This window comes from Chaetura pelagica, unplaced genomic scaffold, assembly GCF_000747805.2.
Source record: "Chaetura pelagica isolate M959 unplaced genomic scaffold, ChaPel_1.0 scaffold526, whole genome shotgun sequence".
NCBI classification, from domain to species: domain Eukaryota; kingdom Metazoa; phylum Chordata; class Aves; order Apodiformes; family Apodidae; genus Chaetura; species Chaetura pelagica.
This window is the reverse complement of record NW_009953500.1, coordinates 154,240-169,778: the sequence shown is the minus strand read 5'-3', so window position 1 is coordinate 169,778 and position 15,539 is coordinate 154,240. Positions and strand designations below refer to the sequence as shown.

General features: G+C 46.3%; 1 protein-coding gene across 1 annotated transcript in view; it reads right to left on the bottom strand.

Annotated features, from left to right (window-relative positions):
- The window catches only part of NFU1 (NFU1 iron-sulfur cluster scaffold), a 19,583-nt gene extending 12,925 nt beyond the window's left edge, over positions 1-6,658 (bottom strand). Inside the window, exon 1 of the mRNA XM_009999351.1 lies at positions 6,480-6,658. Within this exon, the coding sequence (XP_009997653.1) occupies positions 6,480-6,658 (179 nt within the window). The remainder of the gene's footprint in view (positions 1-6,479) is intronic.
- Positions 6,659-15,539: the final 8,881 nt, after the last annotated feature.

Genomic DNA, 15,539 nt, shown 5'->3' with positions numbered 1-15,539 from the left:
ATCTCCCTCTCCCACTTTTCATCCATCCCCCTCATCCCATCCCTCCCTGCCCTTGTCCCAAGCCCCTCCCCAGCTTTCCTGGAGCCCCTTCAGGCACTGGAAGCTGCTCTAAGGTGTCCCTGGAGCCTTCTCCCACAGATCGAGCCCATCAATCTCTCCGAAGAAACACTCTTTTCCTTTTTTGTGTGTGTTTTTCACATAGCCCAGCCCAAGGGGATGAGGGCTCATTGCTCACATCCCAGCTGCTGCCATCACTATGTCTCCCTCTGGCAGGAGCAGCTCAGCTCACTCACCACTGACCGGGCTTGGAAACAGCCCCTTCCAGACCCAATAAAACCACCTTTTTTTTCCCCCCTCCCTCAAGTCTAACAAGCCATTGAGAAATTGCAAATTTAGCTGAGTAACCTTATAGAGATGGGGGCTGCCAAAAAGAAAAGTTAGAGAGAATGTGTTTCAATGACAAGTTTTTTGCGATGGAAGCTCCTGATGCTGTGGGGAGCAGCCCCTGCTGACATTCCAGGCTGGACCAGAAGGAAGAATCTCCCTGGGGAGGAAGGAGAGACATTGGTGATTTCAGCAAAATGGAAGAGATTCCAGTTTGTGTTTAGGGCCATGGTTGCCCTTTTCCCCCCCCTTAGTGTCATTACAATCCTGCTGATGTTGGACCAGAAAGTCACATTGGGCCAACCATAGCTGCTTATTCTCTGACAACTAACTAACACAACCTAAAAATGCAACAACCTTTCAGCCATTCCTCATTGGATTTGCTGTGCCTTGGCATGCAGCTGTGCTCACAGAAGCACAGGTTTTTTCCCCAGGCTTTGACAAAACCTATTCTGGGATCCCCCCGTGGTTCCTCCTGCAGGCGTGCACAGCTCGGGGGTGTCCCAGGTCCTTCTGCTTATCAGAGTCACAGAATGTTCAGCGTTGGAAGGGACTCCCAAAGATCATCGAGTCTAACCCCCCTGCCAGAGCAGGACCAAAAATAACTAGGGCAGATCACTCAGAAAGGCATCCAGGTGGTTCTTGAAAGCTTCCAGGAGACTCCACAACCTCTCTGAGCAGCCTGTCCCAGGGCTCTGTCACCCTCACAGGAAAGAAGTTCTTCCTCATGTTGAGGTGGAATTTCCCATGCTGAGTTTGAATCCATTGCCCCTCGTCCTGTCACTTGTCACAAGTGACAAGAGGTTGTCCCCTCCTTCTTGCTCCCCCCATGTATTTATAGACATTAATTAGATCCCCTCTCAGCCTTCTCCTCTCCAGACTCAACAGCCCCAAGTCTCTCAGCCTTTCCCCATCACACACATTTTCCAGTCCCTTCATCATCCTTGTAGCCTCTGTTGGACTCTCTCCAGTAAATCCCTGTCTCTCTTCAACTGGGGAGGCCAGTGGACAAAATACCCCAAATGTTGTTCACTAGGGCTGAGAATCTGCCTTGACCTGCTGGAAACACTGTTCTTCATGCACACCAGGATACGATGGGCACTCTTGGCCACAAGGGCACAGTGTTGTCCTATGGATCACTTGTTGTCTACCAGGACTTAGGATGGGATCCTTGTTGGAGATGGGTTCGTTTTGCATCTCCTCTCTCTTGCAGCAGCTCCTGCGTTTGCAGGGAGGGCTCAATAGCCCTGGGCTGCAGCATTACCCTGGACATAAAGGTTTCTCTCCACTAAACTAGAATATCCACTGCATGAAGCCTCTGTTAAAGCAAAAAGGTCAGTTTGACTTACAACTGCCAAATAAAACAGTAAGGGCAGAATGACCTCAGTACCTTGGCAGGAAGAACTAAATACAAGCCAGATTCTTTGTATCCAGCAAAAGTATTTCACAAAGGGGAGAAAGAATGTACATCAGAGGAGATTTATTGCAATCAGATACAGTTTTAATAAAATGTACATAAGTTTACAACTCAAAACATTTCTTCACTGTGATTACCAGAAACACAGATGATCACACCCAGAGTGCAAAACTGGACTCCATCAAAACCTGCAAGTCAGAGGTACCTCCAGGACTGCTAAGAATGACCCTAATTACAGCGCGGTGCAAACGAACGCTGCTCTTGGGGCACAAGTCACAGATTGTTTGTCACATTTAGCAGAGACCACAGATGCCTCCAGCTCTGGCTCCACACAGAAACAAGGGAGTTTCTTTCACTGCCAGACTCAGCGTGTAAGGAAGCTCCACCACCTGCATCCTCCATCAGAACAAGCACCCTGCCCTCCCCACCCCTGCCAGCAATTACTGCTCCCTCTGGAGAGGAGGGAGCAGGAACAAGTGGATCACCATCACCCCTCTAACTTCACAGGGGAGTATTTCTAGGTGTGTGTGTGTGAGACAGCATTTCCCCTATCTACAGTGGAAACTACTTATTTTAGAAACACTAAACACAGCTGATCAGGTTTCAGGAATGTGTTTCACAATTGGAACAAGATTTCACTGTCAAGATAACTACTGCAAAAAAGTTTTGGAGTCTTTTGGTGTATGGAAAGGCCTTGATTTAACACCGTGAGGAAAAAAAACAACAGAATGGAAAGAAACACCCACAAAAATTCAACTCCCCAATACAAGAATCTTTGGTGGAAGCTGAGTTAAAGTAGCTGATTACCCCTTTGGAGTGACTGAGAGTTCAGCAATTAAGCAGCAGGTGGAATCCCACTGCAGACGTGCTTCAGGTGCCCTGTGTCATGATTGCTTACACGGGCTGGCTTAACGTCACCCATGTGTCTCCTGTACCCTGTGCACAACAGACTGAGCAGTCCAGAGACCAGTGTAAACTGAACATTATGTATGACCAGTGCTGAGCTGGAAAGGAAAGGAGAGAGAGGGGGGAAGGCCCAAAAATACTGCAGCAGTCTGAGGGAAGCACGGGCCAACAGCAGGGCAGCCGGTCCCGTTCCGTGCACTGTACAAATGAGGCAGTGAGGCACGGAGAGCCAAGCCAGCTGCTTTTTGGTTTTGTTGGGTTGGGTTTTTTTGTATGCAGAAACTCTGATTCATCACTTGTAAAGAGAGATTTCAAGTGCATTCAAGCTGAAGCTGGCAATGGGTAAGAACCAGTCCCTTTCCCAGCATGAACCTAAGATTGTCACGGGGCTGCAGTGACTACTGCAGCTCCCTGTGCAGGAGGACCCAGGGCAGTGAACAGAACTCACTGCAGCTTTAAAAACACTTACAATTCCTCGTGCTGAAGCTGCAGCACTGGCAGTTCAGGCTTAGGAAGAACATAGGCTGGAAATGAGGATATCAGAGTAACTGGCTTTGAAATTCAGTTTTCTCACCCTGTCCAAAAGTCCCATTACTTCACAGGTCACATGCAGAGCTTCAAACAAGCAGCCTCCACCCCTCAAAAGAGATTAAAAACCATTTAAGCACTGGTTGTGTGCTGGCAGGATGCTCAGCTTCTGGGGCACCGTTAGCTTGCTCTTTGTGTAAAGTGCTTGAAGAACAGAAAAGCTGCCCAAATGCTCACTGGAAATCAGCCTGACCTGACCTGAATCAGGTGAGTTTTCCCTTTCTTCCTTGGCTGGACAGCAAGGTGTGAATAACATACAGCTCAGCCCCACCTGGGTGACACCAACACACCCCTGAGAGGCAACCCAGTGTGAAGGGGGAGGGACTAGCCCAGCATAAGGTGAGACCTGGACATGGCATTGAAAGAAGTTTCACAGAATTATCCAAAAGCAATTTTTCAAGTAAAAATGAAGGAAAGGAAGAAGCACCTGAATCCAGTTAGCAGAAGTAATACCTTGAAACCACATCTTATTTATTCCATGGTATTTGCTTGCTCCAGTGAAGCACTTTCCCTGTTCCACAGATTCATCCCTGCATAACCAAGGCCTGACCTCCTTTCCAGCAGCTTCCCAAGCACATTTAACAGCCCGAGGTCAGATTCAACCTCCTGGCTGCACGCAAGGCCATGACACAGGTTGTGTGTAGAAACAAACCCTGGCCCTCATACTCAGTCTCCTGACAGTTCACAGTCTGCTATTGTAGTCAGTGTTGGCATCTCTCACTGATCCAATCCAGCAACAGCTGCTTTGGGGGAAGGGGGGTTTATCTCTAAAACAAAAACAAGCACCTTTCAGGTATATGTTTAAACAGAAAACTCAATGACAACAAAACACAATACCCAACAGCTTTGTTGAAGAAATATCTCAAGGGAAACAGCAATTTCTTCACAGTGCTTCTATTTTCAAGAGGTGGTGATGGAAGACAGAAAAGACCCTAAACCACCAGTCTGCACCAGTATTACTTCACTCGAAGCATAGCAGAGGAGGGCAGAAGGTTCCCAGCTCCTGACCTGGGCTCAGCAAGTCACTATTTGCCAACAACTGGGCTGTACTAGCCAATGTAGCCTCCTTGCTTTCAAGAATTCTTCTTCACCCCAGGGCTGTAAGACCTGTACAAACTTCTCCCTCTCCCTCCCAGGCCAAGCACGTCCAGCAGAACATCTGGCTCATCTCATGCAACTGAAGATATTTTGGAGGGAGACTGAATTCAGGGAGAGAAGGAAGCACAGGGCAGTTGGTAACTCCTATTTGCAGACTCTTCACTCCTCAGGTCCTGGCATTCAGGGTTTTCCCATCAATCCTCCCCTTAGGCTGCTGGGCTTAAAAGTCAGCAGCAAATCATGCCTGGACTGTGCAAGGTTCTGCTTTGCTTAAGCAGCCTTCACATGCATCTTTACTATGCCTGTTGCATTCCTTTAACAGATATTATTTGGACATTGGACAAAACCATGTACTGGAGATGGTGTTGGGTCTTTTTCCTCTAACAGTTATTATTTGGACATTGGACAAAACTATGTGTTGGGGATGGTGTTGGGTTTTTTTCCCAGCAAAACTAGTTGAAGTGTGTTTTTGGCGGCAGCAGCTCTCCTTGGTGTGACTCCAGTGAGTTGGAGGAGCTACAGCTGATCCTTCCCTCTCTCAGCCTGACAACACTCACAGCCCCTTCTCCAGGGGTACAAACACCTCAGAAAACAGGCAGGGCGGGAACCTGCTCTATCATAACCAGTCCCAATCTCAGCAACCTTCCCACTGCTCCACTGACCCCCTAGCAAATGCCCAAAAAACTCAGAGCCACTTGTGTGAAACCCCAAAAGGTAAAATGTGTCCTTTACCCTCAGCACAAGGCTCACAATAATGAACAAAATCCCTTGGGAAATGGCTCTAGGCTACAGGAGTCAATGGGGATTTTATCCATAGGTGTCAAGTCCTTAAAAACAAAACCTCCCATTTTTTCTTGGGAGACATTCTGCAGCACCTGCACCTGCTGGGAGGAAGGATTTTCACCCATCAGCAACTGGGAGTCCCTAGAACTGGATCATTTGGAAGCCAGCTGATTTCTTTCTGCCCAGCTGCCAGCCCAGGCACTTCGTCCTCCAAACACTCTGCTGGGATTCACTGCATCCATGACTGAACTAACAATAATAAGCGGGAATAAGGGTAGAAAGTACAATATTTTTGAAGTAGAGCAAATGTTACCAAAGGAGTGTGACTGGATTCTGTTTAGTTTCATAATTAATCAACAGGAAAACAAAGAGGCAAAATTTACAAATACAGAGTCAAGTCCTCTGCTAGTAGAAATCACTCCACCCCATTGCAGCCAATGCTGAGTTACACCACATGAGGTATGTAGATCAGGACAGATGTTGAGTTGTCTGCATAAGAAGGTTTTTTTCCATAAGGCTTATTTTTAATACTGTAAAATACTCTCCTTCACAACACCATAAGCAAATTTATGGGTCCTACACTTTGGCATAAACCAGACAGGAAAGAGGTAAAACTGAAAGCTTTGCCTCATCAGGTTTGCATTCAGGAACATAAAACCTCACTCTCTTCCCCAAGTCCCCTCTGATAGGAAAGAAGTTGCAGTAACACTTTAACCTGTGAAATTCCTTCCTTTCCAGAGCACTAGCAAGTCCTGCTTGACTTGCTCTGTAATTAATAAACCTTTTAATTCATCTCATAATGCAATTCCACAGCCAGGACCAGAAAATATGGAATATTACTGGTTTGGAAAAACATCTAAAAAATAAATGATGGGAAGACAGTGAGTGGAGGAAGGTGAGAAGCAACTGAAAAGGATATGAAGATCCTGAGAGCCAGGCATTGAGACTAACTAACATAACTTAGAATGGTTCAACTATATATCACTGCAAAGAGAGGTCTGACCAAAAATAATAATAATTTTTAATATATATATATATATTGCTATGTCATCGATTTCAACTAAGAGGCTCAAGGTCCTGTGAGAGATGGTCCTAGGGGAAGTCCACCTCCCACCTCACAGCAGATTAAGGCTTTTGCTTTCCTGCTTTGGAAGGAAAGGGTGCGGATGCAAACGGGTCCGCGCTGGGCAGCTCTGTAGTCCTGGAAGACAGAGGGGCAACAGAGACAGATCCTGCTATTGCCTGTCTGTTGGTCTGGGACACCACTTTGTAAGCAGCTATGGGCTTGACTTCAAGACCTTGCCCATCTTCTGGACTGTAGTGACGGGAATATTTTGATAAGGACTGCGGACGGAAAGGCTTGTTAAGCACGGAGCCCAGCACGGCCTCCTGGGGCAGCGTGTGCCCTTGGCTCCTCTCACTGGTCACACCACCCTGCTCCTGCAGCAAGCCTTTGGAAGGGATGTTCTCCTGGGTCTCCATGGCTCTTATGGAAGAGGGATGAAGATTGCTTGGCTGTGTAAACCCGGCAGAGGGATATGGAGATCTCAATGGAGCCGTGGATCCGCACATTGCTGAGTCCAGGCTTGGGAACACTGGGTTAGCTCGGTGTTGGACATCACCTCCTTGGCTTAGGAAAAGGGGTGGTGGTGCAAACGGTTCCTTGGACACACTATGGGAAGTCAGCTCTTCCATGCTTTTCTTTTTAGTGAAAGGGGCTCTGAGAAATACATCTGCTTCTTCTGGATGCCTGTGAGCCATGCTGCCCTTGGAGATAAAAGGAGCTTTGGTAAAGACATCCACCTCATCAGGCACTTTTCTGGAGCTTCGGAAAGGAGCCGTGGCAAAAACATCCGGTTCGTTAAAAACCTCCCCGGTGTGTGACTGGAAGGCAGGGAACAGTGTTTCCCCTGCCCTAGTCTGGGAAGACTGGGAGTGGGGATCTTCTTTGGAGGCCTCACGTCTTTCCCGGGGTGCAGACTGCAGGAACCCTGTGCACAACTTGCCAGCTTCCTCCTCCTCTTCCGAATCCATCAGTAAAGGCCTGGACCCGCTACAATCCAGAATATCTCCTTCATGGTCTGTCCCCTCTCCTTCGCTGCTGTAGAAGGAGCTGTTGCTTGAAGGACCATCTCTTGTTAAGTAGTCTGACTCTGAGTTGTTCTGAGTTTTCACCTCCAGTATGTCAGACCGACCCTTGTACAGAGCAAGTCCATCACTGCCAGAAGGTCCTTTACAGAGCTCAAGAGCTGGGAACAGGGCCGGATCCCTCTGCAAACCTAAAAATGCAAGAGAAGAGTGTTAATCAATAAGCTCCATCTCCTTTGTCACAACTAAGAATGAAAGGTACTCATTACACACCAAGTGTCATGCCGCTTGGATTTAAACCACCACCACGCATGGAACATGGGAAGGAGAGGGATGGCAAATGAAAGAACAGAAAAATACCAGGGAAAGCATTTACAACACACAAACTGACACACAACCCAGCACTGCCTCACAGCTCAGGGACACCACAAGACCTCAGAAAGAGATGGGAGATGTTTGACAGACGAATGGGCACATCCAGCACTCTCTCAGCACCATTCCACAAGGTCCTCTCTGCCACCCACGACCATGGCCATCACCAGAGAGGTTTTCCTTTACTAACACTGCTGCCTGGAGGGAGGCTCCAGCAAACTGACAGGTTCTGTCATTCCCTTCTGCACTGCTGCTGACTCACTGCCCTACGAGCAGATCCAGAGCTTGGCACAGCCTCTGTTTCTGTGAGCCATCCCACGGATAATTAAATGGATAATTAATCCCACGTGGAATTAAACTCGGGCATGTCAAAATACACAGGGATGCCCCCACAACCTGCTAATATAACATGCACATTTCAAAGAATGAAGATCAGCCCGTGGCTTTTAATGAATCCTGGTAAGTACAGCAGCATTTTCTTAAACCACTGCAAGACAAATTATTTTAAACAATCCATACCATGACTTAAAATCAAGTTGTTAATATAACTAATGATTCTGTGTTAGTGCAATGAGACAGTGCAGGGACAGACTTGCTGTTCTGCTCTTCTCCAGTTACAAGAGCTTGGGATGGGGTTGGTTTTGCCTTACAACTCACACAGACAGAAGAGAAGATCTCTTACCTTCAAAGAACTATTGGCAGGTTAGGAGTATGTCATTGGACTCATGTTAGCAAGAGGACAGGAAAAAGGCACATGAAAACTAGGCAGTATGAATTGCAGGAAGAACAAGGAGGGTAAGGAGATTGCTTGGTATCCACCAAGCGATGGACAAGTGAGGCACTAACCAACCCACCCTGCTGTGATAAAACAGCATCAGCACATCCAAATTCTGCCCAGGTTAATCTTTGCTCACCCATGGCAGCCCGCAGGGCACCGTTTCTTGGTTGAGCCCATAGGTGTATGAGTTAACTAATTCTCAGTCACTTCTCACAATTAAAGACATCAAAGTCGTTCATTAGGCATCAAAACTGGCATTTATTGGGAAACTATTCACTTAAATACATTACACTGCTAAATAGAGACAGTGTAGATATGTGAACATTAGATAAGTTACTCTACAAAAATACTCTGTCCCTCTCTCTTCTGAAGCCTGTGTTGTCAGCAATGGTTTCACCCCAGATGCCAACCTCAGATGACAGGAGCAGCACATCTGCTGTGGTGGTTTCCTCCAGGAGGGCTGGGATGTATGTACCAGCAGTTACTGTGAGACTGTGAGCACAGGGGCTGAAGCAGAGCAAGTGCCTCTGGATCACCCTGTCCTCATGGCAGGGTGGTGCACAGGAAAGGCTTTTCTCACAGTGAACATTGTGCCAGAGCAAACCAGTGACCAGCGTGTCACAGGAACAGTGCAAACCAGTCATTTGATCAGAATGTTGTTTTTAAGGAGTTACTTGCATGAGTTGGTGTCCGTGTAAGCCATGACATTTAGGACAGAGTAAGAGGCAGGTGGAAAGGATATGAGTTTGCTTCAGACAGGAGCAGTGCATCTCTGAACCTGGAGGCATGCTTGTGTCACAGGCAGAACACTCTATTTTTGGAAAAATTACTTTTCCTAATGCTTTCTTGGTCTCTCTGCTCATCATCAGTGAGAAGGGCACCAGATGCTTGGAAGCAGTTTTCTTCCTTGCTAAGACCAGTGACAGAGGTGTGAATCACTCTGGGAGTTAAACATGAAGTGATGCTCAGGGAGGAGCTCATTCCAGCCTTCAGTCAGGAGCTGGTTTCACTGGCAGCTGCCAAGTGACACAGCAAGGAACTGATCTTGGGCACCTTTTCTATGTTCTTGGGTTCACTCAGTTTGCCTCCTTTGGCAGAAAGCAAAGGGACAGCCCCAGGAGCAGCTACGGCAGCACCACTACAAGGAACACAGCATCACACCAGCATTTCACTGTACCTAACATCTGGGGGCACATCTGACAAGACAGTGGCTTTGACACCTCCTCTCAGCAGCTGTTAATCTCGTGTTCAAAAGGTCTGAGCTATGCTAAGACACTAACAAGTGCAATCAAACCAAAGAAACGCGAACCCCATTCGTAAAGGCCAGGTTAGAGCCAACCAGACAAGGTCAGTGCATTCCCATAAACCACCACAGCTACAGGCTTTGCAGACCAATGTTTCTGAGGCAAATGCTGCTCAACTTTTAGGACAACAGACAATTTCAGTTAGTCAGTGCTGGGCATTTTTCAGCAGGGCTGAGATCAGAGACACTGAAGTGCATTTCACATGAAAAGGCATGAAAGCTTTGTTCTGTGCTACAGGAAAGGAGAGAAAGGGTCACTCCACGAGCTGGTAACAGCATGAGAGAGAAGGAGAAATCTTTTGAAACTGAGACAATGCCTTTTTGTTTTAAGTCCTGCCCCTCCTCTGTGATGACTCTGCTCCCGTTCACACCCAGGGCAAGAGGCCTGAAAAGATCCAGGCAGATGGTTTGCTGGAAGCAACACACAAAGCACCTCATGCCAAAAGAGATGCTTCTTCTGCAGCAGCAGCATTTTCTAACATCTGCCTATGCAAAGATGGACACTGTCAAGGGGCAGCTGCCTCTTTTGTTCCCTCCTCCTCCAGACTCCCAAGATCTGTGTGTTACTTCATGGGGAAGCATCCCTTCCATTTAATGCTCAGGTTTTAACACAGGCACACTCCTAACAGCTGCAAGCTATACAGCATAAAAGCTTTACAGAAGCTTGAGTTCATAGATAAAGTTTCTCTCTAGCCCTGTATAACATTAATGTATCTTTTTTATTCTGGGGCATATGTATGTAGCAAAGAAACAACTCCTAAGCTATGCTCAGGGTCCCTTCCTGCAGGGAGAACCTTAGTAATAAACCCCTTGTCACTTGGTACCCCAGGAATTCATCCTGCTTGTATTCAGAGAGCAACCTGAAGAAAAGACCATCTACCCCTCAGTTGCAGCACTGACAGGTGGAGTTCCCCATCTTTGAAGAAAAAAGTGCACTGAAGTGGTAAAGGCCTGAGATAACCAAGATAAAAGCTGGGACAGATTTACTCTCCCTATTACAGGGTCTGCAAGGAGGCAGAGAAGTCACCAAGATGATGAGCTCACTTCTGGAGCAGAGCCCAGAACAAGAACATCAGGGGAGACAGAGGCAGTCCCAGAGTCTAAAGCTGCTCTTCCACTGAGTAACTCTCCTGGTTTCATCAAGCCAAAGTCAGGAAGGTCCCAACATGTGGTAACAGGCAGCTAAACATTAGCCCGGTTACTAGTATGCAAGATTACTAGTTGGGCATTTTAAAAGGCAAAGGACTTCTTATGCCTTTGTTCTTGGAACAGTGGACTTTTTCCTTGTGTTCTGATTCCTCAAAGCAGTGTCATTAAACAACAATGCAGAACTACCCCCAGACAGGGCCTTCAGTGAGGAGGTACCAAAGCAGCACAGAATCATCATCACTGTGTCACCAGACTCTAATTTGGGCAGCAGAATGAAATGTTTCTGCACAAAGTCACTGCCCAGCAGCAGCCCTGGGAGCAGATGGTGGGTTCTTCACTTCCAGAAGATAAGGAATTCCATGTCCTGATCTTGGCACACCTGGACAGTCATTTACACTGTGCAAAGTGAGACAGGGCAGATGTCAAATTCGCCACACACACCATATTCCAGCAGCTGACTAACAGCATGGGTTGGTTTTCCCCACTTCTGCTGCGCACGAGCCAAGAGCTACACATGCCAGACATTCAGATGCAGCCTGTGACAGCCTGAGAAAAACACACAGTGAATATTCGGGGGTTAAAGCCCCGCCTGTGGAGGGCAGGAGCACCAGCCTCACACATCAGTAAGGTCCTAATAACAAGCCCAGCCAAGCAGCCCACCCTTTCTCCTTCGGAGCCGGGAGATCCAGCGCTGCACAAGGAGCCTGTGCTGCTTGTGGGCAAAGCTGTCCCCAGAGCACTGCTCCCTTCAGCCACGGAAACAGGCCACACAGGAACACAAAAGAAATACAAGTGAAAACCTTTTTTTTTTTTTCCCTTATGTCCCCGGGTCTGTATTTCCTGTTGGAGTGAGTCAGTTCTAACATGCAGAGCCCACACACCTCAGCACAGGGAAGTTTTGGGGCCTCGTCTCACCCCATCACTGGGACCTGAGCTGGCTGATCAGCCTCATCCACAGTAGCACTTCCCCAAATCACAGCCACGCTTCCCACTTCCACACCAGCCACTCCCCAATTCCAACTGACTCCCCTGAGAGTTCCTGAACTAGAAAATTGGCTGAGCAGAGAGTAACTTGCTCCATAACTTGCTCACACTTCAGACACTACTTCAGCACGCTGTGCTCTTGGGGACATCTTCATTAGCTTGGATACCCCAAAACTTGATGAACTGGCTTTGGTCTGAACCTTCACTGTAGTAACCTTTTTTTTTTTAAATGAATTTTTACATAAAGTGGTTTGGAAAGTCACTGGAGGCTATCTCCTGCAAGCTTTCAGGCTGCAGAAAGCCATCATCAAGCACCTACAAGCAGCCCCCTCGAAAAATAATTGTGCTCTCTGCAGTTTCACTCATGCTGCCACTCACTTGTGCTGAAGGAGCTGCTGGAAGTGCAGGTCTGCCACAAAGCCACCAGTGCTAAGGTTTTTCCACCCAACTCTCAGACTTCTCCAGCAGGTTGCACGGTGCCTGCCTTCACACTTGGCCAAGTCCCACAGAACCCCATGAAGGCTTGGACAGACAGAATTCAGGAAGCTGCAGCACCTTCTCATTTGGTGACAGATGCTCCCAACATAGTGGGTATTGCCAGAACCAACACAAATTTGCTGATCTCTGAATTGTGGGTGTGACACCTGTGCTCATCCAGTTGAAAGATGACCTAGGGAGATTTCCAAAGGTGGGGACATGACCTGGTTTGAGCCAGGATGAAGCCAATTTTTCTTTTTACTGATTTTTTTTTTTTTTTTTTCCTTCAGTAAGCTTTCTTGTAACTAGCAACAGTGTGTTCTGCTAGGCTGATAAGACAGTGGAATGTTAGAAAGCTTACTGAAGGAAAAAAAAAAAAAAAACCAGTAAAAAGAAAAATTGGCTTCATCCTGGCTCAAACCAGGACAGGACAGTTCAAAACTCAAGTCCCCTCAGACTAAGCCAGAGCCAACATCTAACTCCCAACTATTCCTTTGAGCACGTTGCCACCCCAAAACCATAATTTATTCTTGCATCTAAAGCACAACTTTGACTCAAAAGGAAATTGTTCCATGTGTTGTGGGTGCATTTGTAATACCCTACCAGGAGATTCCCTCCAAATAGCTAATGCTGCAAGTTCCAGCCTGCCAGGACAGAACAGCTCCTCTGTCATCCTCACAGGAACAACCAGCACACATCAGGCAGAGAGGAGACTCACTCTGCTGTGACTGTAGGTTTGGAGCCTGTTACTTAACAACACCTGAGCCCACAGCTCTGAAAAGGGGACAGAAACCTCTTCCATGGCTTAATCCAGAGCTCCAACCATAGCTAAAAGAATTATCCTTACACCATTTGGGGAATGGTGGGCAACAAACTTCTCCCATGCGGACACCCGAGAAAGTTCCATTTGTCCCTTCACAGCAGCAGCTTTCACACAAACTCCTCAGCTTTTGAGCAGCAGACAAACAGTAACCAAAAGCCTCTAGGACAGTCACATTTTATGGAGAGCTTAGTATTAATGCCAAATATCCACTCATTTCATCATTTTCAATTAATCTAGCAAATAAGTGGTGAGTACTTCCTGCTGGAGCTCTAGATCACAGACATCCCATCAAGTGCACCCTTCACAGCTCACACCCAGATCCATGAACAGCTACTTGAAAAAGCAATAAACATTCACATCTGCTTATTTAATAGCATTATTAACAACCCAGTGCATTTATCATTTTTTTTCCAGAACCCTTGAACAAGTGCCATTAGATTTAAAACCTTAAACATTCTTTAAAAGTACTTTAATTCACAGAAATCTTTGTTTCTAATATACAGTAGATGGTTACTTTTTAAAATCCATTCTCTTTTCATATAATCTCAGTATCTGACTATACAATAACTTTCTATCTATAGCATCTTCATGATTTCCAGTCCAGCTTGCCTGTGCTTTAGGAATATAAAACAAAAAAATAATAAAGTTCTATCCACAATTTTACTAAGGTCATTTCCATAGTTCTCATGTAAAGCTTCTCCTGGAAAGTGCAGTATACACATGTAATGATACAACACACTTAAGCAATATTTTTATTATTAAGTGTAGGTTTTAAAAGAAGAGTAAGGTTAGAGCAGACACAACCCATGGCAAGTTCTATTTACAGAATTTGTTAAACTAAGTGTTGGGATGAGGGAATTAGAGACTGGAGAGAGGGAAGGAGGCATCACAAAGGTGGGTTTCTCTCCTTGTTAGCAGAGGTCAGTACACACAGATTTCAGTCGTTCATACTTTCGCACATGGGAAAAACTGCACTTTTACTAATACAGCAACATACACATACACAAGGTTAGCAGTAAGCTAGGAATTATTCCACTACAGAGGAAGAGTCCTTCTGTTCAGAAAGAGCTTTCGAATACAAGATAGAAATTCCAGACTTCAGGACCATAAGCCAATGAGAACAAGTTTAGCGTACCCAGCTAGTTGACAAACTAAGCAAGTGAAGGGAAAAAGAAAAGGTAAAACCCATCAAGTTGTAGCAGCACTTATTTCCAACTGTCTGAACCAAGTGCATGCTTGTTCCACAAGGACTGGAGAGTGGAATAAAGTCCACAGGAATCTTTGTCTACTGAAACAAATGGTTCCATACTTAACTGGTTTGCACTAGATGCAGTTACAAGAGAAAATGGGGGATCCAGAACAGATACCAGATGCTTGACTAAAACCAGGATTAAAAATAAGACAAACAACTGGAGGACAAATTGTTTCATACACAATTTACAGTAGATTGGGGGGAATTGTTTTTTTGTTTTTTTTTCCAGGCAAACACAGAAAAGAAGTCACAGAAAATACATCTGCTGCTGCCACAATGCCCTTTTCACCCAAAAAAAAGGTCAACAAAATGCTAGTCACAGCCATACTCACATGTTTTGGTTCAAAACAGTGTTATATTTCACTTAGGGTCATTTTTTGCAGTTTTAACAATGCAGCTTTTTTCCTTTTTTTTTTTTTTTTTCCCCTCCCCAAAGGAACTGCAGTTCATTCCCAAGCAGGATTAAGCAGCAAACCATGAGCTGGGGCAGTCTGGAAAACTCTCTTCATGTGCACCATCACCAGAGGAACTAGGCAAGACTACTGCAGAGGAATCTGGGGCTTTCTCCTGCTCTGAATTTAGAAACATCAGCTCTCCTAACCTGTCTTCTGCAGGAGAGGGACATCCCTACCCACTTCCCCTGCCCAATCATCAGAACACAGGACAAAACCAAACCCAAACCCACCAACCCAAAGGCTGAAAGCAGCTGTTCACACACTACGCTAAGGAGGAAGGAGTCTGTGAGATGCAGGGATCAGGCAGGATTATCTCATTAATTTACAGTGAGGCTTTCCATGGTGCTGTGTGTACATCTCAGTAGGGCAGCTAAGGGTGGTGCTCCCTTCAGACACAGGCCAGCAAAGACAGGGGTGCAGAAGGAACCACAACAGGTTTTTGCCAGCTTTAGAGAACACTTCCTGGGAAACTGAGACAGAATCTTTCCCAGGGCATGGGAAGACAAGGAGAAAGGTGGGTGACTGGCTCCTGTTGGCAGATTTTTCTTCTAATTAAGGAGGGGGGGGAAGAAAAAAGAAAAAAAAGCAAGCCCAAAAGAACCACAACTGAAGGTTACTCTTCTGGAAATGGAAACAGAGGATTAGGTACGTTACAGAAACTGCGTCTGCTACTGTGTCACTG